Source organism: Lathamus discolor, chromosome 2, assembly GCF_037157495.1.
Source record: "Lathamus discolor isolate bLatDis1 chromosome 2, bLatDis1.hap1, whole genome shotgun sequence".
Taxonomy (NCBI): domain Eukaryota; kingdom Metazoa; phylum Chordata; class Aves; order Psittaciformes; family Psittacidae; genus Lathamus; species Lathamus discolor.
Window position 1 is genome coordinate 2,588,675 of NC_088885.1, and position 25,251 is coordinate 2,613,925.

Here is a 25,251-nt window from a genome sequence, read left to right on the forward strand (position 1 = left end):
GCTGTCAAAATCTGTTAGGTGTTCCTGTATCTTACTGCAGGCATCATGTCCAAATTTTGCTAGATACCACTTCAGTGGCTTTACACTAAGCAGCCACAAAAGCATGTGAGAGATCTTACTGTGCAGAGAGGTTTGGAGATCTAATAAGTCTGCCAGCAAATTTGTAGTAGTAGTGGACCCTCATGTTCCAAACTGCCGAAGCATGCAAACAGAACAGATACAATTCCCTCCACTATAACTAGGAGGTCAGGGACTGTAAACTGTGAAATGTTTTTTAAGAGTGCAGCCATCAAGAGTTTGATTTCTCAAGAATTCCTGGCTTTTTGGTTTAGGTGGCCTCTCTGCCTTAAATGCTTATTCATCTAGTAAAATACATGCCTTCTCTGCCTAATGCCCCATTTCAGCTGTGCTCTGTGAGTTAGGGAGGGCATTCTGCCATCTATCCTGTTGGCCTCACTCTGAAAGGGTTGAGGCAAGACCCTTGTTCCTGAGTGCACATTTGCTGTCAGAAGTTATCTCTTTTCCCCTCTCGAGAAGGAAGTGTTCTACTGGTCTGGTTACCTCCATGCAGTTAACCTGTCTTGTTGTATTAGCTGCCTGATTTGATAATTGAAGATACTTAAGGATTGTGCCAAGTTTCACTTTGTACTTGGAGTTTCTGATTTCTAGCACAGCCTGGGTCTTAGGACAATAGTCTTTGATTTGAAAGCAAACTTGAGTTCATTCCTTTAAAGAAATGGCTTTCTTGGTGACCAAAAGTGAAATCCAGACACTGTTTTCCATTTATGTTCTTTTTAGGGTTACCTTAGTTCCTACACAAGATTGTAATGAAATTTGGCAAGCACGTGCCAGTGTGAAGCCAGCAGGTTACCTGTTAGTGTTCTTCCCTGATCCTTGTGCTTGGTATCTGGGACATTTTTGCTGGTAGATGATAATAGTTCCATCACTTCCCTCACACAGAAGTAACTGCCCTATTACTTCCACAGGTGTCATGGAAGCTTTTGGAGAGAAAACATTTCTGGTAGGACAGAGTTTTAGTCATGTGTTTGGGCTGTTCTGGGGAGCTTCCTGCAGGTGATGCAATGCTGAAGCCCCACTGGGACGCACCCATGGGGATGAGTGCTCTGAGAAGGAGAATGCTCATCAGTGGAGTTCAGGTTCTTCTCCAACATGAATGTCCTTGCTTCCTTTGTTGAAGTTCTTGGAACTTTGAGACTGAGAAATGCACCTCACTCTTACTACTTGCTCCCAGGTCAGCTGGGGAGGAGGAGGCTAAGGGATCAGATCGTGTAGGGCACACAAGAAAACCATGGCACACAAGAAAAGTGCTATCACAGGTGAAACAGAACTTTCTTCTGTCCCTCCTAACCAACACTGACACTTGCTTCAGGATCCCTTCAGCACCCTAATGAGGCCTTCTTGATGCAAACCAAGAACTAGGGCATGACTTTAATATGGGGAGGGGCTGAGCATGGAGCTGGACAGGAAGGTGTTTGTGTAGCTGCTTTGACTGCAGACACAACCCAGGTTTACCTGGAGCAGTGGGAAAGCTTAGAGAACAAGTGTGGGGTTGAACTGTGCAGACTGGGACCCACAGTTCAGCTGCTGTAGGAGCTGCTGTTCTTTGAGTGTGACACCCTTCTTGTTGACCAAGGGAGGAGAGGGGGAATCAAGCAGTGAGTGTGGGCAGGAGGCAGGGAAGGCACAGGCTCTTAGGAGGCATCAGTCTCTTTCTGACTCCGATGGGAAGCAAGAAAAATGAAGATGGAATTTGGCAGAGGGAAGGGATGTAAGAATGGTTCCTGCCTGTGTCACCCAAGCCAGGCAAAAGCAGGAAGCATTTGTCTTCTTTTGGAGATCAGAACCAGGCAACAGAGCTGATGCAGGGCCTGGAGCACAAGTGTGATGGGGAACGGCTGAGGGACCTGGGGGGTTCAGTCTGGAGAAGAGAAGGCTCAGGGGGAACCTTATCGCTCCCTACAAGTGCCTGACAGGAGGATGGAGCCAGGAGAGGTCAGGCTCTGCTCCCAAGGACCAAGTGACAGGACAAGAGGAAATGGCCTCAAGCTGCACCAGGGCAGGTTTAGATGGAGCTGAGGAACAATTCCTGCCCCAGAGGGTGTTCAGGCATTGGAACAGGCTGCCCAGGGCAGGGCTGCAGGCACCATCCCTGCAAGTGTTCAACACACCATGTAGATGAGGCCCTCGGTGACATGGGTTAGTGGTGGCCTTGGCGGTGCTGAGGAACGGTTGAAGCGGATGAGCTTGAAGCTGTTTTCCAAACTGATGGATTCTATAGTTCTAAAAATAATAAAATGAAACCATTAACTTTGTCAAATTGGAAACTGCTCAGAATTGTTAATCTGAGGGGACAATTTAACTTCTTCCTTATTCATGGTGAAATGAGAATTCAACGTCTTGCAATTTTAGACATGGTGAATATTCAGGGGTTTTCTAAGTTGTAGAAAATGTTTGAAAACAGATGTTGTGAAAGGTGCCTCTGTCAGTTTGAAAACCTCGGTGTACACTGCATACTGTTTAACAGTGTTTTACATTTATTCAGGTTCCTCGAAAGAAGGAGGAGCTGGAGCTGTGGATGAGGATGATTTTATTAAGGCATTTACAGATGTTCCTACTGTACAGGTAAAGAGGCTGTTTCTTTGGGGAAACATGCTATTTGTAATGCTATGTGTTAGCCTACTTTCAAACTTTGGTAGTTTTACAGTCTTCTAAGCAAGTGTTACTACTCCTGCGTTTACAATCTATGGGAAGCTCTTTATTATGGGAACCTCCAGTTAGTTACAAAAACCACCTTTTTTTCGTTACTATCCTACTAATGATCACATTGTGTTTCAGCTAAAATACATTATTGCTTTTGTTAATCTTTTCCAGGGGATACTGCAAATAATTCTATGTTTGAATTTTAATAAGAAAACTATTTTCATGATATTTGAAGTACTTAGGACTGCAATTTTAAGGCATAATTGAGTAATAATAGTATAGGCAAATAATTTACAAAGCAAGAATTGTATTTTCAGATGTGCCTGAATTGGAATGATGTGCATCTAGCATATGTGTCCTCATCTCTAGCAGTACTTCAAAACAAGGAATGTAGTGCCTTATTTAAATACTAATGAACCTGTTGGATTCTGAGTTCTTAGTTGAAAGATCAGACTTTAATTTCTGTTCTTGAAGTGTGGGAATTGTGCATATTTGGTACTTTCACACGGTTGAGTCATTTAACTTGCTTGTATCTTCCTCGACCTATTTTGAATAAGTTTTTCTTGAGTAGCAGAGGTGTGGAAGAGAAATGAAAACTCACTCAGCCATAGCTCCCAAACACCAGAAGGATTCTGTGTGACTCTTTTTTCTTGATACGTACTCTTGTTCCATTTTTATTTCCTAAGATGATAGCATAGCTGTTTGCTAGATCTCCTTCTGCAGGCAGAAATGCTTTCTGCTTTTATGAAGGGACGCTTTTAACTCCATGATCCCTGTCACATCAAGATCTTTGTTTTACACTGTGAGAGCTTTATGTTTCTTTGCCTCTCCAAAATTCAGAATTCTTTAGAGGACAAAACCATGGAGGTCTTAATATTATATATCCCCATTATGTTGAACAAAGCCGTATTCCTCAGCGCAGAAAATGTGCTGCGTGTAGTTCAGTGCCATAGTATTTTGTAGTCACTGCAGCTGGTTTATAGCGTTGCAAGAATGAAAGTGGGGTAACCGTATGTTGTTGACCAGCATATGTGATTTTTGTGACTACTAGATGACCTAAGAAGGTAGCTCATCCCTAAACTGCGAGAGGTGGAGGAAAACACACTTGTCTTTAGAAACCTCCTTCGAGGTGAGGTGAAGAGGCAGGAGGGAAATTTGTAACTGGCCCCGAAATAGCTCACTTATTTCATGGATGAGAATGTAAGAAAGACCTGCCGACTAGGAGGTCTTGGGAATAATGATTTCTTGCTGTCCAACTTCTTGCTTCTGATTGTGGAAAACTGGGCTGTATTTGGAATAACTCTTGTAGTAATTTCAAGTTGCCCAGGAAAATAAGGTATTTTGTAGAAAATATGTGTTCATCTTAAGTTTAGAATAGAATAAAGATGTTCCTAAATCTTATTACAGTAAAAGATGTATCGCATGCATGCAGAACAGTGTGTTCAAGAGACCAGCGGCAAAGCTTTTCAGGAATTCATGCGAAGCAAAGTGTCCTCGTCTCTTGCTTTGCCTGCATTGTCTGTGCCCTTGCATATAGAAAAAATGTGTCTTGGACCTAAATAAGTCATGTGGGAGCATCAGGCATGGCTATTTACTTGTCGTGCTGGCCTGAAGCTTACACTCTAAAAGGGTATGGCTTTCCTTGAAGTCCTGAATCTTATGCCAGCCCCATGTGGATGTCTTGGCTGTGTCTCAGATGGACCCAGATCCCTGCATATGGGTTTATGTAAACATTTTTTCATCCAAAATATTAGAAATCTTTAGCTGAAAATATGCTTTAGAAAAAACCCCGTGCAGATCAAGCTTCAGATTAGTATTTGCTTCATATCCTCTTCGACTTGTTCTCGATCTGGCGTGAGGGAACTTTAAATTTTGCATCTGCAGTAAAAGCAGAAAAGAGAACAGAAGGGAAATCAGTTTATTTGTGATGTTAATAACAAATCTTCTTGACCTTTTTACTTCTTTCTTTAGGAATCCCCTGTTGTACATGTATAGTTATTAATAAATGTGTTAAATCCTCTATTACCAGATAGTGACTGATTCACGGTTAGGTGGGTCAGGCTTCAATTTTGCTGGAGTTATTATGTGGTGAGAACTCTGGAGGCTGCTCCTTACCTTTACATACTGACTGCATAACTTAGTAAACAACAGGCTTGGAGTAGTAATCACATGGAAACTGTTCAAGCTTTTAATACATGTTTTCAGACAAGTTTTTTTGATGTTAAATGGCCAGGCCAGTTAGAGCCTCGTAGAGCCATGCACTCTTGGAATGCAGGAGAGGCTCCCTGCCCCCAAAGAGCTGCATGAGGTTAAAAGCTGTTGGTTGAGTTTCATTAGGTGAACTCTTGAGGAAAATGTAGATTCTTCAGCTTTTAATGACTATTCACTGCTCAGTGCTCTTTAAAAGCCTATTTATGCCTCTTAGGCAGTTCTCTGGAACTTTGGGGGCAAGATTCTCATAATTACTATTGTATTTTCAGTCTTCCCAACTTCTTTTCCTTCAGGTTACCTGGATATTGACAGTCTCTCATTTTTCTGTTTGTTTAATACTTCAGATCTATTCTAGTCGAGAACTTGAAGAAACATTGAACAAAATCAGGGAAATTCTCTCGGATGACAAGCATGATTGGGATCAACGAACTAATGCGGTAAACTTGGGCAGTTTCAGGTCTGGGTGTATTTCAGAAAGGAGAGGCAGCTGGGTGTTCTAAACTGCTTTTCTTAAAGCAAGAGTAATTGAAGATAATTGATGGAATTTTCCTTTTCAAACCTTGGATCTTGTGTACAAAATCAGTTTGAGCAAGGATTTTAAAAAGGCCAAAATACATTTTTTTCTGACGTTTAAGTGGAAGCTTTTCTACGAGCCATCATGTCATGTAAGTTTCAGCTGACATTATAGAATCATAGGAAGGTTAGGGTTAGAAAAGACCTTAAGATCCTAATTCCAAGCCCCCTGCCATGGGCAGGGACACCTCCCACTGGACACTGTTGCCCAAGGCCGTGTCCAACCTGGCCTTGAACAATGCCAGGGATGGGGCAGCCACAGCTTGTTCAGCTTTTTTTTTGATGCAAACCTGCCTGTTCTGCAGGTGAACTGCCAGCAGTAGTACCTCTGTAGTGTGGCTCTAATAAGTGGCACTTGCAGGATTAAAATGTGTGTGTGGCATTTATCAGGTTTAAGCCGTTGTAGCATTTGGTATTTGAACAGCATTTGTGTGTTGATATATTTGTAGACTGGGATATGAGACCTTTTAGCTCTAGAGTTTAAGTAATAGAATGTTTTTACATTTTTCAAAGTTACTGCTATGTATTGCTTGAGATAGAGTTTTGAAAGATTTGCTTGCAATGAAGTTGTTGCTTTTTTATTTCACAGTGCATGTTGGTGTTGTCCTAAATGAAATGCCTTACATTTTTCCAGCTGAAGAAAGTTCGGTCGTTGCTTGTTGCTGGAGCTGCGCAGTATGATGGATTTTTCCAGCATTTACGTTTGTTGGATGGTGCTTTCAAGCTGTCTGCCAAGGACCTGAGATCCCAAGTGGTTAGAGAAGCCTGCATTACTGTAGCGTAAGTACTGCTTGTGTGTGCTTATGTGCAGTGCTGCATTGAATGATTAATTTGACTTAAGATGCCTTAGCAGTGCTGCAGGAAAGAGTATCCTGTGGGGCTGCCATACACCATGACTGAGACAGAATCAACTCGGTAGCTGAAGCTAGAGAGAAAAAGAAACATTTAAAGGGATTTGCTCTCTTAGGACATATACGTTGTTGATAACCCTGTAACAGATTGTATGTGTGGAACAAGTTCCCATGGTTGCACTGTGTACTTAGCAGTGCTAGCAGTTTGTATTAACTTGCACTGTAATACTGGGGGCTAGCCTTAGGAGCACTCATGCTTTGGTGATTGGCACAGGACTTCATTGTGACTACTTGTAACAGCAAAGTGAGCTGCCCTATGGTGGTCTGAATGTTGCAGGTTTTGGTGAGGTGGTTCCGTTCACATCGATGGTAATTTTAGAATCCATGGCTTCACAGAAATAAGACCTTCAACCCTTATCTTGGGCACTCACTGTATTCAATGACAGGGGTAAAAGCACTGTTGCTACCTTGGAGACCTGTTGGAACGTGCAACTGTCCTTGCCAGGGAGATTGAGGCTTTGAGAAAATCACGCTAACCTTTCCTAATGTGAAGTCAGGAGTAGTGTTAAAAAGTACTGTGGAAATGTTCTTATCTGTGCTTAAAAGCCTGGAATTTTTCTTGATCACTAAAACTTAGATACATTTTGATGTTTCATTTGCTGCTGACTGCAAATTCTATATATATATATATATATATATATATATATATATATTCTGCATGGAAAAAAGCATTTTCTGTCACCACTGGACAGTTAAATTACTGTATGTTGTATGTGTCTGTACAGTTTGCGAAAATTGAAACCATAACCTTTAATAAACAAGGGAGTCAAATGTAATGGTTGGCTCATTTTGATAAATTCAGTAGTTTTGCTTGCATTCAAAGGCAAAAAATCTCAATAATTTTCATAAGATTTTTAGATCTGTGTATTCTCAAAGTGTGTTAAAAAAGTAGAAGTACTATGGTGTTTTATGTGGACACGAGAATTTTAGCCTTTCAAATCATGGTATTTCTTTTTCATTGCAAAATAAAGTTTTTACTGTTCACCCTTTTAATGTGTCTGCTAAGTTGCAAAACTCTCCCACAAATCCTGCATTTCTAATGAGGAGAGGACTTGGGAATCATGAAATTAAGTTCTGTTGTTCTGAAAGATAAATCTTTAAAATATACAGTCAACTTTATTATCGTAAGACTAAGGAATTGGCTTTTGTTAACAAGTTTTATTTCTTTTTCCTAAATAGCCACCTTTCAACTGTTTTGGGAAACAAATTTGATCATGGGGCTGAAGCTATTGTGCCTACTCTTTTTAACCTGGTTCCCAACAGCGCCAAAGTGATGGCAACTTCTGGGTGTGCAGCCATTAGATTCATTATTCGGGTAGGTGTTCCTCTCTCACTTTGTTTACTGGGAGTATTCACGTAGTGGCTCTTAGCATTAAAATTCACCGATGAAATTAAATTGGCTTCATTGGCTCAGGTCAGTTGGAGACAAACCTGCACATTGGCTGTAGCTGTCCTGATTTTGTTTAAGCTTCTGTTACCCTTAGCTGTAATTTAACATTGGAGACATAAAAGTGAGAAATCCTGCCCATGGTGTTCAAATACCCAACCAATAAATGATGAGTCTACAGAAAAAGAGGGAGGCTGTATTATACCAGGAATTTTGAAGAGCCCTATCATCTTCATGCCTTTGTTGTATTTCTTCTTTCTTTTCCAGATACCTCTTACTGTACTCTGACTTCCCTTTCTGACTCATAGTAAATCAGGAAACCAATTTAAAAGGGGAAGGGGGCGCGTATCATGATGGGATGGCGTGGTGGCAGAAAAACACAGAGGGAGGAGGGATTCACGTGGGGCAATTGAGCTGTCAAGTGGGTTGGGAGGAAGTGTGTATCACGATAGCTTCAAAAGGTAGCAGATGAAATGTGCAGTCTGAAAGCAGAATGAAAGCAAGCCTGAGGCTTTGATTCCCTTGCAAAACACTTTCTAGAAATTACAATGTCAATAGCTCCAAAGACTTGGAACATATAGGTTTCTCCATCTGTAAAAACATCTTATTCTTTCCCCTTATACGGCTTATTGTTCCCTTTCTGGCAGTCAGATACCGCTTTTCAAATTAAAAACTATGTAAAACACAGACAAACCCCTAAAACCATGTGCAAAAGGATATCAGCACAAGCAAATGAAATTATTGGGCTCTTCCAGATTTTTGGATTAATTCTCTCCTACTTCTGAAGTTGGTAGGACTCTTGAGAGTTCATAATGAGCTCTGCTTGTTTGTTAATCTAGGTGTTTACATCCTGTGACAATAACCTAGGGAGAAAGTGTGATATATGAGAGAGTAGGAATTGTTCAGCACTGTACTTTTTAAGCAAGTTTTAGTAGTCTACAGTTTCACACTGTATTTGGGACTGGTTTGGAAGTTATATATTTAATCAAGAAAGGAATAAAGAAGTGAACTAAAACAGATTTGCTGAACCATGTTACTCTTACTTGGAATTAAAATGTTAGTACTTTGTGTCTACAGTTAATTAAGATAAACTGAAGCAAGGCTGCTTTAATTCTGAATCCAAGTATTGCATTTGGATTTCATGTAGTTCATCTTACCTACTTTACTTACAGTAGTTCAAGTTTTCTTTTCCCATGAGAATGTTTGGTGTTTCCACATCATTTACACACATAAGCTTTTTTACATGTAAATGCTTTCATTTTATTGACATGTTCTGCATTAAAAGGATGGTCTTTGTAGCACTAGTAGTATTGATCCCTAAAAGAATGCCCATAGTTTCAGATTGATTGATTTACTTTTTGCTTCACAGCTTATTTGTAAGACTGCTATGTCTGTGGCTTTTTCTTCTGTGGCAAAACTAAAACAACATCAACTTACAACCCCTTTGGGGAGACAGTTACATTTGAGCCTTCATACATGACTTCCAACAGCTAAATACTGCATATGATGACATGATGATTGTTGATGGCATTGGACATACCAATAGATAATCAATAGATGTGCTAGCAGAAGTCTCTTGTTACAAAAACTACATTTAGTTTCAATAAGCATTTTAAATGACTGCAGTTTTTATTATGTTGTTCATTTTGTTTGACTCAAGTAGTGCAGTACAAATTCAGGAATGCTTTTGTCATTAACTGCTTTGTCCTTTTTTTTTTTCTTAGCATACTCATGTGCCACGACTCATACCTTTAATAACAAGCAACTGTACCTCAAAATCGGTTGCAGTTAGAAGGTGAGTACATAATGAACAGCAAATCATTAAAGCTGTTTATTTTTAGATTTGATGATCATATGTTGGAAGTAGAGAGATTTGAAGATTTGTGGCCACTACATCTGGATACACAAATCTGTGTTATACAGTAAACTACAAAACTTATTTCAGGAAAGTTAGATCAGAGTATGTTGAGGAATGGTCCTTTCTGCCATACCATGGACATATCCTTCTGCAGATTTCATTCTGATTTAAAGTGTTCCTAACACTTCTTGGGTAAAGTACCTTCTAATCCAAAACCAGAAGATAAAAGAAGCAGCTGTAGTTGAAACTGTGTTGCTCAGTTTAATGGAAATAAACAACACTGCTATGGAGAGGCATTGGCAGAGCATGAAACAGCCACATGTCTCTGCAAAGAACCAGCCTGAGCTCATGAGTTACTGGCTGTTTGGGCCAGAGCTGACAGACCTTGTGAGGTTAGCTCCTGTGGCAGCACTGCAGTGTTCTGCATGGACTGTGTGCCAGCACCTTGCTCTCCTGGTGCCAGCAGAACTTAGTAACTTCTGTGTGCAAAATAATAAGCCTACCATGCTGGGGACTGTGGGACTGGGACAGTGGCTGCTACCTGAGGCAGGGTGTGATGGATCAGTGTGTTGTCATGTCTGAGGGGCACTTTCAGCATGTTGCTTTTTCCAAGGACATGATACCTGAACACTTGGATTGGCTTTTGTGTGTTATTTTATGGCTAATAAACTAGCAAAGCATATGTGTAATAGCATGACTTGAGCAATAGGATGGGTAATTGAACCACATCTGGTTTTTGAAGTTCAGGGTGGGTTAGCCTGCATGTTTACTTTCTCCACTGAATATTTTACCTTTGCAGTAAGGTGACCAATGCCTTTATTTGCCAGACAAATGTACTTATATTTTATGTATTTCTTTCCTTCAGGGGGAAAGAATAAAGTTACTGTTCATTCCCCAAGCATGTTAGAGAAATGAGTATTCATTACAACTTTTGTTCTGTCTTTCTAGGCGCTCCTTTGAATTTCTAGACCTGTTGCTACAAGAGTGGCAGACACATTCATTGGAAAGGTATGGACCAGTATAATTTTTCCCCAAAATAAACTACTAATGAATTTCCAGACAGAAACCTTTTCATTGAATCCTTTAATTGGATTATGTTGTTTGGTGTTGGCCAGCCTTTCTAGCACAGGAGGACATGTGGCTTATTCAAGTGCAGGGAGACAGGAGTTGTATGATCATAGAATCATAGAATGGTTTGGGTTGGAAAGGACCTTAAGATCATCCAGTTCCAATCCCGTTGCCATGGGCAGGGACACCACACACCAAACCGTGGTACAGCTTTGACTTCATATTGTCTCTTCCCCTTATCCTCTGCCTCTCCTACACCATGTGTGAGCATGAGTATCGCTTATATCATGTATCTTGTGCAGCTAAGATGCACTGGGAAGCTTCTGTCCTTTATCCTGAAAGGGTGTTTGTGTATTCGCCATGGGAGGGGGCAAGTAGGATTAAGCTGGAGGACTTTTTCTCTTAATGATTAAAAGCACACTGTAGCTTCTCTGGGTAGACAGGAAGACACTACGTGCATCAGCTCTGCAGAGTGTATCCTGTGAGCATGGAGTAATAGGAAAGGGACTGCAGGACCTCCAGAGAAGAAGGACTGGAAGAACTCATCCAGTTGCATAGTTACTTTTCAACCCCTCAAGATGCTCCTGAGAAAGGGAGCAATGGGGAGATCTCTTGTTTTATGTCACAGTGTGTATGCATGTACAAACCAGCACAACAACAACAAACAACCCAAAGTAAACCCTTTATCCCCCCCCCCCAAAAAACCCATCTTGAATTAAAATCTGTTTATTATCACAATTTTTGGTTGTTCTGTTAGGTGTTTTGCTGGTTTTTTTTGAGTATGTATTAAGTGCTCACAGGCCAAAAGCTGTCAGAGGTATTTCCAGACTTACTAATCTTAACTTTTTCCTTTTTCTTACTACCAATATAGTAGGGGAAATAGCTTTTCCATTTCAGGAAAGCAGATGCCTTAAAAATGGTATTTTTAAGTAACTTTTTCAGTGCGATACGTGGATGTATGTCTGAAAAGTAAATTATAACTCTCTGAGACTGAAGGAGGAAGCTTACCTAAACCTTCACCGAAAGTGCAGCTATGTCATCAGTGTGCTGGAGCCTTTGTTTACTTCATATCTTGGGAAGAGCTAGCTCAGCTGGTGTTTGCATCTTAGAGAAATGTCAATTACAGTGTAAAACTTTACTGCTTAAAATAGAATGTGGAGTAGCAAAATAGCATGAAGAATGTCTGTCTTCTAGGCATGCAGCTGTCTTGGTTGAAACGATCAAGAAGGGCATTCATGATGCTGATGCAGAAGCAAGAGTGGAGGCAAGAAAGTGAGTTTGGGCTATATTTTGCTCTGAAAAGTTGTGTGTTTTACGTGATAGAAGGCTCTAATCAAGGTGAGCAGCAAGCTATGGCTGAAGGAGAAGACATAAGTACCTTGACAATGGATGTTTCTGAATTAATGTCTAGTTTCTTTACCAGAAGACATTGTGAAAACTGAGGCAGTTGATACTGTCACGCAGCATTTGAGGGTTCTACTGAAACACGAGTTGTAACGGTTGATATTGCTGCATAATCATTCTTTGCTTCCCCCTCCCTCATTTAAGTCATTGAACAACTGTATCACTTTGACTAGTGAGAAGGCCAAAAAGAATTTATCTTACTTCCCCACAGAAGCAGCAAGCGAATGTGAGAATTCCAGAGGATAGACTTAAGTTATTTTCCAAAGATTAATTCAGTCAATGTAGCTGGTTCCTTTTAGGATTTGATAAGCACTATTGTGTGAATTGCGTATTTTCAGCCTGTGTTCCTTCCCTTCCCATCCCTGATTCTTTCTGTAGTCTTGACTTCCTGACTCCACAGTTTGAAGAAAATAAGGAAGAATTACCATGTGGTTATTCTCTTATTTTCAGGGCTTATCTGGGTCTTAGAAATCACTTTCCTAGTGAAGCAGAGACTCTGTACAATTCTCTTGAGCCACCCTATCAAAGAAGCCTCCAGACGTACCTGAAGAATTCTGGCAGTATTGCATCTCTCCCTCAGTCAGACAGGTCATCCTCCAGCTCACAGGAGAGCCTCAAGTAAGGGTCACTTCATTGTTTCTTAGCCTAAGAACAAATAAAATCTGTTTCTCAAAAGTGAATAAACCGAACATTTGTGGCGTACTGAAAAGCTGCAGTTGCATTTTGTCACAGTATTTGTTTTTACAATAAGTCTTTCATTGTTTTTTCTTGTGTGACAGTATTACCTCAGCAAGATGGAAAAGAGCAGTCAATTAACTGCATTTTAGCAGGCTGTTCTTGCTCATGTATTTATTCCTTCACAGCTTCTGTTACACCATAGTATCTTAGAGGTTCACATACTGATGTCCAGTGTCCTGGTGCAATGAATATGTCTAGGAATAGTGTTGTTACCCCTTTTCTTATTCCTTTTTACTGAGAAGTACAAGAAAGGGACATGGAGGCTCAAAGACCTCCAGACCAGACATTTAGATCAGAGACATTCAGATCAGAGACTGGTGTTTTCTTCCTGTCTTCACAGTATTGAATATGGATTACTAGTATTTTACAGCTATGCTGATTATTGGAGAGTGGCTCTGTGCTGCAATCAGTGGAGCATTAAAATGTACACTCTTGAGCTAAACAAATGAAAAGCTTGCTTAGGTACTAATAGCAGTAGAAATCTACCGGCTTTTTAGTAGCAATGTAACATAGTACGTGGTGATTTTCTTCTTTAAATTCTTGAAAGCTTCCTCAAAGTATTTAAACCTGTTATGATTTTAATTCAAAAGCTTCATTTCCAAAGCCAGAGAACTTGTCTGCTCGCTTGTGACATGAAAGCAGACTGCTTCCAGCATATTGGAAGTTAATATTTTCCACTTTTTTTTGGCTGCTGCCTCAAATACCAGAAGCTTAGCTTATCTTTCCTGTGATACTTGTAATTAGGAAAAACACTTTAAAAATAATTCTGTAATGGGGGCTATTGGTAACACTTAATTTTTCACAAAGCAATGTTTATTCAGTGATTAATTACTCTTGTTTAATTTAATCTATATGCTCTGTCTGATAATCAGCACTGTTAATGAGTTAGTAGTAATAAAATGTTAAAAACTAAATTACAGAGAAATTGGAACCTTAAAATACTCTTAAATCCTCAAGTGTTACTTCCTGGATTGCAAGATATGTGAAGTGCTGCGGTATAGAAAGGGAGGAGTAAAAAGAGAGATGAACGGAGGAGCTTATAATATTGAAATTAACTAATTTTTAAGGTTTTTTCATTAATTTTGCATTTAGATGCTTTTTATTTTCACTGTGTTACCCCAAATTGTATTTCTTGCTTCTAATACAGATGTTGAGTTCTCCCTGTGTAGACTACCTTAGGAAGTATGGGTATGGTTTTCCCAAAAGCCTGAAACCCCATAATTTTTGACCTGAATTTACAGGTTTTACAAACCATTCTATCAAGTATGGTTTTAAAAAGGCTAGAAATATAGTTACTTGTGCCTACCTGCGTGAAACTGCTTAAGTGAAATGTTACTTGCAATAGACTGTAATAGTTGTCTGGGCTTTTTGTCTGGAGCATCTTTTATATGGTCAGGATGACACAGGAGCTCTGCCTCAGCCTCCTCAACTTACCTGCAGCAAAACGCCTCCAAACCACTAGTGAGTAATGGCAGAAAAGCAGGTATTACTCATAATAAGCTCTAAATACGTGATCTTCTGTGGGAAGTTAGGTGACAGTGCTGAACTCTGGATTGTCACTGAGCACCTGAGCTAATAACTCAAGTAAACACACCACATGAGGCATCTCTCATAGCTCTGCTTTCTGGTTTCGAATTAGAGAGGGATTATTTTTACTGAAACTGAGTCTCTAGACTGAGGTGGTAATTTGATTGTTGATGAAATAGTCAACAATTTCAGTAAATACAAACCTTCCCAGTCAAATGAATATTTAGATTGCTGGGTAGGAATCAATGAACAAAGTATCACACTTTCTTCTAATAGCCTTTTGCTTTTCCCTGGTCCCTCTGCCTGCATTTTGCCCTTCAGAACCAGGCAGGAGGAAGGGCTCACAGTTAAACTTCAGTAGACAAAAAGATTCTGCTTCAGCAGCTACTCTTTTTTTGCAGTAAGAGTAAAGGGAAGTGGAGAGAGAACACAGAGGACAAGGCATGTTTTTTTCCTCCTTTTATAAATTGTGGGAGTCTCTAACATTGAAACAGGGGAAATTCAGTCTAGCTGCTTACAAATTCAGCCTTTTCCTTTGTCATTTGTAACTCGGTTCTTGTGCTGCTTCCACTGTGCTTGTTGGACAGCTGATGTGTAGGATCTGGCCAGTGGTTAAAGCTTTGTACAGATCATGCCTGAAGCCTGTGTTAGCTGAGTGTGCCTGTTGGTAACCAAAGAACTAATGCGTTGTGAAGAAAATGGAATTTTATGGAATATGAAAGATAAGATGTGTTTTTCTTATCATTCTGTATTTAATGCGCTTATCTAAAGTATGTTGAGAAAGTTGAAGGGGAGAGAAGAACAGAAGATTTTTTTCTCTCTCTTATTATTGACTTTTGGATCTGGTATATGAGACTTACGGGTTTGTTTTGTTGTTTTCTTTTTCCAGTCGGCCTCTGTCTTCGAAATGGTCTGCAGCCAATGCAGCAAGCCTGGCAGGCAGAGGTGAGGTGGTTGCAGTATGGTGATATATAATATGATGTGATATAAGGCTCAGCGATTGTTCTTTGTGTTCTTTGAATTAAAAGCTTTAAATGCGGCTTCACATTTTACTGTCTTAAGCTTTTCCCTTGTTTACAAGCTGAACAATGGTACCTGTTACTACAGACTACATCTGGAGCTAAGGCTGCCTCATACTTGCTTCATGTTTTATGTATTTCCAGTTGCTGCAAGTATAAGACACAAATGATCAATTAGTAGCAAATTGGCTTGGAGTAAATCACGGAACTCCTGTTTACAGATGGCCAGTAGCTGAGGGTGTTTGTTTTCTGGATACTGAGCTGGTAAATTGGGAGTCAAGTTTTGAAGACATAAAACAGTGGTTAAAATTAATGGAAGCAAATAGTTAATACTCAGCTCATAATAGGAGGTGAATAGAAAGACTTTACAGAAGATGGAACCCTAAATCAGTTCAAGGTAAGCATTCAGCCTGCTGGTGGCTGTATCTCACCTGAAGTGTTGGCCAAGTTACCTCCCCTCAGAATCACAAGGGATGCCATAACTTTCCTTATGTTGATAGAATAAATCACATGAATGTCAAGAATGGCATTATTTGTACTAGGGTGAGAGCACATAGTTTGTATTAAACAATGCTGAAGTTTCACATTGCGTGAAGGTAAATACTACTGTAAAATAAATAGCTCTTTAGCTGAATTTCAAGGCAGTACCAGGTCTAGTTTGTTTCTTAAAATCAATGATACTTAACTTGACTTACACCTTTTTACATGGCTTCCTGTCCTTTCTGCAGGTAGGCTGCAATAGTAGAGAATGTTAACCTGTTTAATACAATGTATTTCATTCATTGCCAACTGATTTCCTAATCTTTCTTTTCTAGCTTCAGGCGGCAGCAAGAGCGCTGCTGGCCCAGGTGCGCTGCAGAGGTCCCGCAGTGACATAGATGTCAACGCTGCCGCAGGCGCCAAGGCACGGCATGCTGCTGGGCAGCCCACCGGAGCCGGGCGCCTCTTGGCAGCCGGGCTGCCCCCAGGGTCCTACGCATCTCTAGGTAAGGGAGACGTCCTCACCTTGAGGGGTTTATCGGGGGTTACAGGAAAGCACTTCTACTTGTGAAAAAATGGTCATTTCAGTAGTGCTGGGATGTTGCAGAAGAGCAAGTGACCAGCTTAGCGAGAGGTTTTACTTGTCATGTGCTGGGAGAACGCCAGTGCAAAGTGTGTGTCCATAGCGTGGTCCTTACATTTGTTAATCTGGAGTTAATATTAAATGCTGGATGGAGTGGTACCCTCACTTAACAGCAGATGGTAATCACAGAATCATAGAATAGTTAAGGTTGGAAAGGACCTTAAGATCATCCAGTTCCAACCCCCCCTGCCATGGGCAGGGACACCTCACACTAAACCATGTCACCCAAGGAAATCATGGCTTTTTGTTTTTAGAAGTACTGAGGAAATGAGTGTTAGGACTCTTTGATTTTCCATTTTCTCAGCTCCTTAGCTGACTGTTTTACAGCAGGGCTAAAGAGACATCCTGGCAATAAGTGGTGGCTTCTTCACACAATACAAAAGCTTTTTACACAATGATACATGACATTGATTTCATAGATTTTTTTTTTTTTCCCTAAGCATGTTGGTGGAACTGTGTGGATGTTTTTCATGTAGGTGACAGTCTTCCTTGATAAGAATACTTCCTGTTGGATATAGATAGTGCTACAACTGATAAGAGTGCAGAAGACTATTGGGTGGTGTTGATGGCAGATGCTAGAACCTCCACTAAGTGGGAAAGGTAAAGGAATACGGGCAGGGGTTTGTCTTCAGGTTATCCATACTCTAGGAGTAGCAATAGGGGAAGTGAGATTTAGTGTTCACAAACTGTTAGCTTTTTCTTCTTGGCTTGTGTGCCAGTGAGATCGCTGACGAGGCATGTCCTAATGTCAGTATTGCTGAAGATGATAACGAGAGAGGCAGAGAAACCAGATAATTCTGATTTACCTTGTGTCTGGGGAGATGTTGGGGTACACTTAGGCTATGGTTTCCAAAGGTTTTTGTTGTCCTTTTTAAAATTAAAAACTAGTTTAAATGAGCTGGTTCTTTTTTCATTCAGGTCCCACTTGAATTAGTTTGAACACCGCTGATTTAGAATTAAGTTTATGAGTGTGTGCTGACTGGAGGAGTACTTGCAATAAGGATTTTGGGTGTGAGGTCCCTCTAGTGCCCATAGAGAGGAATTGGAGAACCTGGGTAGCAAGTAGACACCAGTTAGCTGGGTGAAGGAGAGATGCTTGTGGAGTCCTCAGGTCCTCCTAACTTAATGCCTAAAAGCCTGAAACAGGAGGGATGATTATTCTCCAAGATCAGATCGTTGCCTGGTCTGTTTTGATTTGCAGTGGGACATACTCTAAATGTCAGACAAAGCTGGTGTTGAGAAGTAACAGTGGCACACAGCGTGGTGGTAGAAGGAAGAAAGGAAGTAAAACAGAGAAGAAAGAGCAGTCTCTCTCTCTTAATCTGTCTTCTTGGTGCTTATGAAATGGACTGCTTTGGTCTTAAGAGTTTCACAGAAAGTTAGCTCTCAATTGGGATATTGGTCTGCTTTCAGAACATTTTCAGCAGTATGGGATTCATGCCCAGGATTTTCTAAGCGAGGGTTGAGGGAGGGCAGGGCACAGAGGTTTTCAGGGAAGTGAATGGTCGTGGATTTATGCAGGGTTAGAATATAGAAATAAAGAAATGGCTTATTCTCTTTCATATTTAATGGGTTTGGTGAGTGAGGGTGGGGGAGCGGAATAAGCAGGCAGTAAGTCCAGGTCAGATTCTTTTGAATCCTTAGATTTGAGCAGCTGGAAAGCTTTTTCTTGCTAGCAGATGCTACCACCTGTGGAGAAGAAAGCAGTGGTGGTTTGAAATGGCACAATAATGTAATGCTACCAGTGTACAGTAAAGGCAAATCTGGTACAGGTGGTATAAGGGCAGTGATGGCCAAGGAGGCCAAGGTTTGTTTGCAGTCACACAGGCATAGTACTGCTTGATGGAGCTTGGCTTATTCTCCTAATTGTATTTTTAACATTGGTGAGGTAGTTAAATTACACATGTAGAGTGTGACTGTTGTATGTTTGTATGGATTAACCACACAATCCACCTCAAAATAGTATTTGCTCTTAGTTAAAAAACTGGGGTGCGGATCCAAGCAAGTGCCATGTTTCAGAAAATGGGCTAATTTCTAAACTCCTCTCTGTTCATAGCAAGGGGGTTGTTTCATATGAGTCCAAATGTGGAAACTTAAGTGATAAAATTGTCAAGATAATGCTGACCGTGCTGCAAAAATGCCTAGAAGATGTTCCTCTATTTCCATGCTGCTTTCCACATCTTCTCAGGTGTTGCAGTCAGTACCAAAAATAAGAAACATTGTCTCCTGAAGCTTGGGTTAATTTTCACCCTCCCTTACAGAGAAGCATCCACCTTTTGCTTAAAGACCTGCCAGATTTAGAGCCTCAGAAGACTACAAGTTCATGAGTTTAGTTAACCTATAGTCATCTCTGCCTCTCCTGTTTTTATTATTAGTAGAAGAACTCTTGCTTATTTATGATTTATTTTTATGAAGACTGTTCTAGAAGCAGGAGGACATTCTCTAGTTATTCTAAATGTTGACTGCCTCTGACATAGTCAAGTATGAATGTCCTTCTTGAGGAGATTGGAGCTGTAATTATATCTCTGTCAAGCTAAATGGCTTGATTTTGATTGTTCCTGTCAGAATACATGTGTGCTACCTTCCAGCTGAACTGGTGAATCTTTAATGCTTTAGAACCAGAGTGGAACTTCCTTCCATTTGTCTTTATTGTCATGTATTTTTTTCCTGCTGCCCCTTACCCCAGGTGGAGCTTCATGCTCAGGAGCATATTTTATAAGGAATATAAATATTGATGCTCAGTAATGATGTAAATATGAACTAATGCTTCAGTAGTGGTTGATACCAAACCTGAAACAGATCATAGATATTTAACTTTTGAGGGTTTTCTTTAATCTGGGTAATGTAGAGAGATTCCACATCCCTGGGTGGGGTACTTCTACCCCTTTCTGTAGTTTTGTACCTTGTATTGAGAGAAACCTACTTTTACTTAAGGTAGCTTAAACATGCATGAATTAGATAAACATGTCTGCTGTGTTTAATATTAATGTATTTTCCTTAATTAATGTTTTATGACTCTGCTGTGAACACCTTTATTCTAACACACTAAGTTTTCCATGTTTCTTTGCCTGCTTTTTCAACAAAGAGGATACTTCTGACAAGATGGATGGTAAGAAATCATTTAGTCTGTCCTCTTAATTCTATTAAATACTTAATAAAGTGTCTTATGTAAAATTATTGTTATTTAATATATTTCTTTTCATTAACAAAAATACTATGCTGTTTTCATTAACCTTTATGTAATCTTGATGTCTTAATATATGTGTCGTGTTAATGCTATATTTATCAATGTTTTTGATGACTGGTCTATCAACAACAGAAACTGTCAGAATTGGTTGTTACTGCTATTCTGTTTTAAGAGCTCTATTAATTACAGAGGAAGTCTAATCAATACATGCATTTTTAAAACTAGCTGTAGCTCCATCATCTCCTATAAGTTTCACCTGTAAAGTCAAATTACTTGGCTTTGTGGCAGAACAGCAGTGGGAGAGCAAAAGGTGCTTGGCCACATAATTAAGGACTTTTTAAAGAAATTAAACTAAAATCTCTTTCAAATGCACTGCATCAAAATCTAGTCTGGCTACTGAATTTTAAGTGCCAGGAAATCTTCTAATATAATGTAATTCTATTAAACAATAGGCTGTTAAGAGGACCTATCTGTTAAAATAGCTTACCATGTATTCCAGCTATGTTTTAGCATTTGGGTTTTCTTAATTCGTTGTATTAAACACATGGAGGCAGTTGTCTTGTATTTTTATCCTAACTGCAAAGTGGTTGAAAATGGAGCTTCTCGCAGCAGTTGTCTGTAAGTTTTGCTTCCCTCATAATAAAGTGTGTTGTGGTAGATCCCTCACACCCAGAATCTCAAATCATTTTAAAGCACAGGTCATCAGTTTCATGAGAAGCAGTTGAGAGTATGCGTGAAAATTTGAGCCATATTTGAGCATTGCAGATGGCAAGCCTACTTGAATAGAATGAGGGGAGTTTGTACAGAAAGTAAGTCTTGCTTATTTCCATGTCAGATTCCCTTATGTTGCATATAAGAGGATTTATTCATAGCTGTCGCTGCTAGACACTTAATCTTGAGCTTCTGCACATTGTTACCAGTGTCAAAGGTTCTTAGGGCCGTGTGTATAGGCTTTTTCTTCTGCTCAGACCGATAGTCACAACTACTGGTGCCCCACACATCATTTTAAAAACAGTAGGGGAAGTGTCCCACACTTGGTCAGTGTAACAGGGTTTTTTATAGAGGGTGTCTGTAGGGGTGATATGTGAGATAGGATGAACACAACTTAGCTCTCCAACTGTAGCTGCTCTGATCTAACCACCACCAGGAGGAACTAACGTTCTTTAACTTCTCCACTAACCCTGGCCATGTGGTTTTACCACTTCTTTTGCTAGTGTCTTACCATAATCCACTATCGATCACTGGAGATGAACAAACACCAGAAAACTGATTTAATAAACTGAAAGTGAGTAGTTTTCTGTCACATAGCTCTTGGAGCTAATAGCCTTTAGCCATCCAAACCAGGTGGGTAGACAAAGAAGGAGAAACAAAACAATCCCTTTTAGGAGCGGTTAGCTGTTAGCCTTGCTTAGGTGCTGCACAGAACCTGCCTTCCAAGATGCAGTTCTGGAACATGTTGGATCTGGGGTTTTTTAATAGAGACTGGGAAATTTGATCTGGAAAACATTGAGGCACTCCTACATACATGTTACTGTAACTGGTTTTTGTGAAGAAGCATTGAAATTTACACTGAATTAATCTTATAGAGGGAGTTTTTGAAGCTAACACCTTGAAGATAGTGTAAGATGAGGAAGCCATGGCCAGGTCTGCTGAGAAAGTTCAGCTGAGGCCAGCCAAAGGCACTGACAGATGTTGTAGTCATTGAAGTTCTTTTACAAGGCAGAAATGGCAGAAAGTGAAAATAGAAATGGAAATACCCTTTTTTTTTTTTTTTTTTGAGGCATTTAACATTTTTATCACTACCAGTACATGTTTTATTCCATAATCAGAATCGTTTCAAAACAGCTTGGAGAGAGGAAGGACTGCTATTTAGAGAGCTTCCCATCAACTCCTAAGTACTGATATCAGTAAAAAGATTTGTCTGACTCTCATTTTGTCATCATCAAGCCTTAAGCTTGGCGTACTTGTTCATGTGTGATCTGCTTTCAGCAAACTCATTGCTTCCACTTCTCTGAGCAAAACTCCATCTTGTGCATTTTCAAGGAAATCATGGACTTAATTTGGAGACATCCTCCTCGCTGTCTCCTGTCCAGTTCTCACTGTCCAGTGTGGGAAACGCTGTGTTTTTTCCCTGGACAATTTATAATAGTATGTTTTCATTTTCAGAAGGTCTTGCACTAAGGTACTTTTGATTCCTGTTTTCGTCTCTACGTGGCATTTTGTTGACTGATCTCAGTTTTGATTTTTTCCTATTTATTTTTTGTGGTGGTTTTGTAAACCAGTTTGGAAGCCAGTGCTAAATGCTGTATTCCTGTAACTCACTAGCAGTATAGTCTTGGTGTTTCTTGATAGTGTTTCTTTAGTTCGCTAATGGAGTTGCAACAACACAAAAGCTTTAGCCCTCTCGATAAAATTTGTCAAGTTTCATAAAAATAATCTCAAAAAGGAATTGGAGGGACACAATATTGTTTGGAATATCATGTATTTTATTATTTTTTTCTGTTTAGGAACAGCTTCTGAAGATGGTAAGAAAATATTTTGCTAGACCAGCTAACATTTTCAGCTTCATATTTTCATTGATACAAATTAAGCTTTAAAAGTAGAATATGGTCTTTCCAGGGCTTTGTGGAGGTTCATAAGTCCCGATTGCTTACGCATCTAATACTTGGTTGTCATGTAGTATCTTCAGAATTCTTTTGCTTTTTATTTCATTTCTTGAGTACTCATCTGCAGTAGAAGTGCCATGGCTTAACATTTTGTTTAGTGTAAAAAACGTAGGAGCTGTATCATTTTTCCATTCGTTTTTTAAAGCCAGTCTTGTCACAGAATATTTCATCAAATGTGTTCGTGCTCTGGAAAGCAGGTTGCTACTATTACTCATCTCTTTGAGACCTGAGAATTCATGTTCAATACACTATTAACATTTAAACCTGTCGTCAGTTAATGGATGTAGAGACTCCAAGTGAGTTAACAGTTCATTTGCTTCGGAAGCACAAATTTTGTACTCTGATAAAATCGAACCAGGTTTCAAGTGGAAATTTAACATGGTATCGAAATAGTGGCACTCTGTATTCCGAGGTTTTTGGGCCAGATTCTGTATGCAGTTACATGCCTTGCAGTCTCACAGCACTTGGTGGGAAAACATTGCTATTGCACAGGGATAACTAGTAGAGTTTGGACTAGTCAATCTAACCTTTCTCGCTAGGATATTGTTTTCTAACAGTTTAGTGAATAACCTCCTTTATCCTGATTCTCTTATAGACTCTCATCTATGGCTAATCCCTCTACTTGGATGAATAATATTAACTTGGTTGGTCTCCAAATTCTGCTGTGGAAAGCCTAAAGAAACTTGAACTTAATACCAGTCTGTGTATCTAATTCTTCTGAGTCTAATATTGACTCTAAATGTCTAGAAAACATTTTAATGATGCTGGTTTTAAAGTGGATTACTTGTTGAGCTGCATCTGCCCTGTATAAGCTTTTTGGGGTTTGTTCTTCCAACTTGTAAGAATTTGGTTAGCATGGTTTTGACTTAATTTTTTCTGTTGCTGCAGAGATTGGCTCAGCAAATCTAGGATATGCTTCTACTATTTTATTTCATGAATAATCTTTCGGTTACCTATGATTCATCCAACTGGGGTCTTCCTTTCTTTTGCAATTTCAGTGTACATGCTGGGTGTTATGAGGAACACTGCTAATAATGCAGAAAAGTTAAACCCAAACCAAGGTGGTTTGGCTTTGTAGAGGGAAGTGAATCTATTGGTTTAGTTCTTCTATTTGTTGCAAAGAGTAGCATTTCCTTATATTGTGCTCTCACTGAGAAGTACTTAAGTGTACTTGCTCTTTGTAAAATGATGTAAAAGGTTTGGGAAATCGGGTAGAAGTCTATGTAGCTGTGGCCAGGCTAATGGTGGAACCTGCCTTAACAGGAAAGCCAGTATTTAGGTTTCTGAGGAGTGAAGTTAGGCAGAAGCCTCAGAACCCAGTCAACATAATTTTTGTAGGTTTCTGACAGCAAAAGCAGAATTACAACCACAAGTAATCGTGAGAAGACTGTACCTGGTACAGCAGCATTAGCATATGCATTGCTTATTATATTTAATATACTTCCCTTTTTTAATGTAATCAACCTACTGATGGAGGAAGCAAGAACGAGCTAGCTAGAATCAGGGTATTCAAGTGATAGTGTGAATCATTTACAGAAACATGCAGCATCAGAGGGGAAGTACTTTGATTCCTCCACTATGAAGTCCTTCAACATGTTCAAAGTTCTACTAATTATCCCAAATAAATCTTCACCAGTTGAATTACATTATCCTGCTTTCTTATCTAAAGAAACTTAAGAGAATGTTAGTCAATGCTACTGATGCTTTGCTTTCTACATTACTGTGAAAAACTGATACAATGCCCTTTTTCCGTTCTAGGCCGCGTACGAACAAAGCTTTCAACACCTTCTGTTGGTATTGGCAATTCTAAAACAGATTCCAGAGGACGGAGTAGAACCAAAGTGGTGTCACAGTCTCAGCGTATGTATATTCTATTTGTCAGTTATACCTGATAAAGAGGCCAAATGTTTAAGCATATATTCGTTGACCAATGGCTACAGTCAAAGTTAACTTTAAAACATAGCTACATACTGAGTTGTTGTTCTGTGCCTTAGGTTCTTCATCGCCAGACAGCAATGAAGGTATTTTTTCAGTGTTTTGGGTCAGTGGTATTTGCATGCTTTTCTAATTCATGTTGTTTTTCTCTGGACAAAATAATAGGTTAGGTCTTCATTTGCCAATTAAATTAGATATTGGAACAAGAAATGAAAACTAAATCTACCCTTAAATTCTGTCTTCAGTTATAACTTCTCAACATTCTTTTCCCCCCCATTTCTGACCTCCCCAACACAAAAGACCAGTTAACTTCTGTGTCAGGCACAAATGAAGCATGGACAAGAGATACAGAAGAGTGGGTACACTGAACAGTGCCCTCAGTGTTACCTGCCAGACCTAATTGTCATTTTTCAAAAAGCCTTATTTTTCAGCCAGACATACCTGTTTTCATTTTAAGCTGGGCACTACTCTAGCTCTTGGATCTTTTTTGCACAGTATTCGTGTCTAAAGGGATAAGTTGAATTGATACTTAAATAACTAGATTCATTTACATGTGATGATGTGTGAAAATTAAATGCATGAATGCATTTTTACAGCCTTTCGTTAGTGTTTCAGTTCATCACTGTTGGCTCCAGATAGCTCATTAGAACCTGTCAGTGGGGGAGAACAAGAATTCTGAGATGTTTTAAGGAAGATACCCAGGCACATACGAGTGGGCAGGTGAAGGGCAGTTGTGGCACCATGTGCCAGCCTTGGGGTTGCTTTATCTGACTGGAAATTGTCACATCCTTGTGGGGGAGCATAGTGCTCTATGTTTCCATGCTTGGTTACTTCCCCAGTAGATAGTGGGAGAACAGCTTCCTATCAGATTGAAGCTTTTTGCTTTTATGTTTTAATAATTGCTGCACCACAGATGCTTTTGT

At 39.7% G+C, this 25,251-nt stretch overlaps 1 protein-coding gene across 12 annotated transcripts in view; it reads left to right on the top strand.

Moving 5' to 3' along the window:
• The window catches only part of CLASP2 (cytoplasmic linker associated protein 2), a 123,138-nt gene that overhangs the window by 58,859 nt on the left and 39,028 nt on the right, over window positions 1-25,251 (top strand). For 7 of the 12 annotated variants that reach the window (XM_065665408.1, XM_065665414.1, XM_065665410.1 and 4 more), the window contains 13 exons: window positions 2,564-2,643; window positions 5,277-5,369; window positions 6,140-6,285; window positions 7,596-7,731; window positions 9,528-9,598; window positions 10,610-10,669; window positions 11,924-12,001; window positions 12,584-12,751; window positions 15,288-15,343; window positions 16,233-16,403; window positions 19,626-19,649; window positions 22,235-22,252; window positions 24,152-24,253. In XM_065665408.1, the coding sequence (XP_065521480.1) occupies window positions 2,564-2,643; window positions 5,277-5,369; window positions 6,140-6,285; window positions 7,596-7,731; window positions 9,528-9,598; window positions 10,610-10,669; window positions 11,924-12,001; window positions 12,584-12,751; window positions 15,288-15,343; window positions 16,233-16,403; window positions 19,626-19,649; window positions 22,235-22,252; window positions 24,152-24,253 (1,203 nt within the window). The remainder of the gene's footprint in view (window positions 1-2,563; window positions 2,644-5,276; window positions 5,370-6,139; window positions 6,286-7,595; window positions 7,732-9,527; window positions 9,599-10,609; window positions 10,670-11,923; window positions 12,002-12,583; window positions 12,752-15,287; window positions 15,344-16,232; window positions 16,404-19,625; window positions 19,650-22,234; window positions 22,253-24,151; window positions 24,254-25,251) is intronic. The other 5 variants (XM_065665412.1, XM_065665413.1, XM_065665417.1 and 2 more) reach the window with 2 other exon arrangements.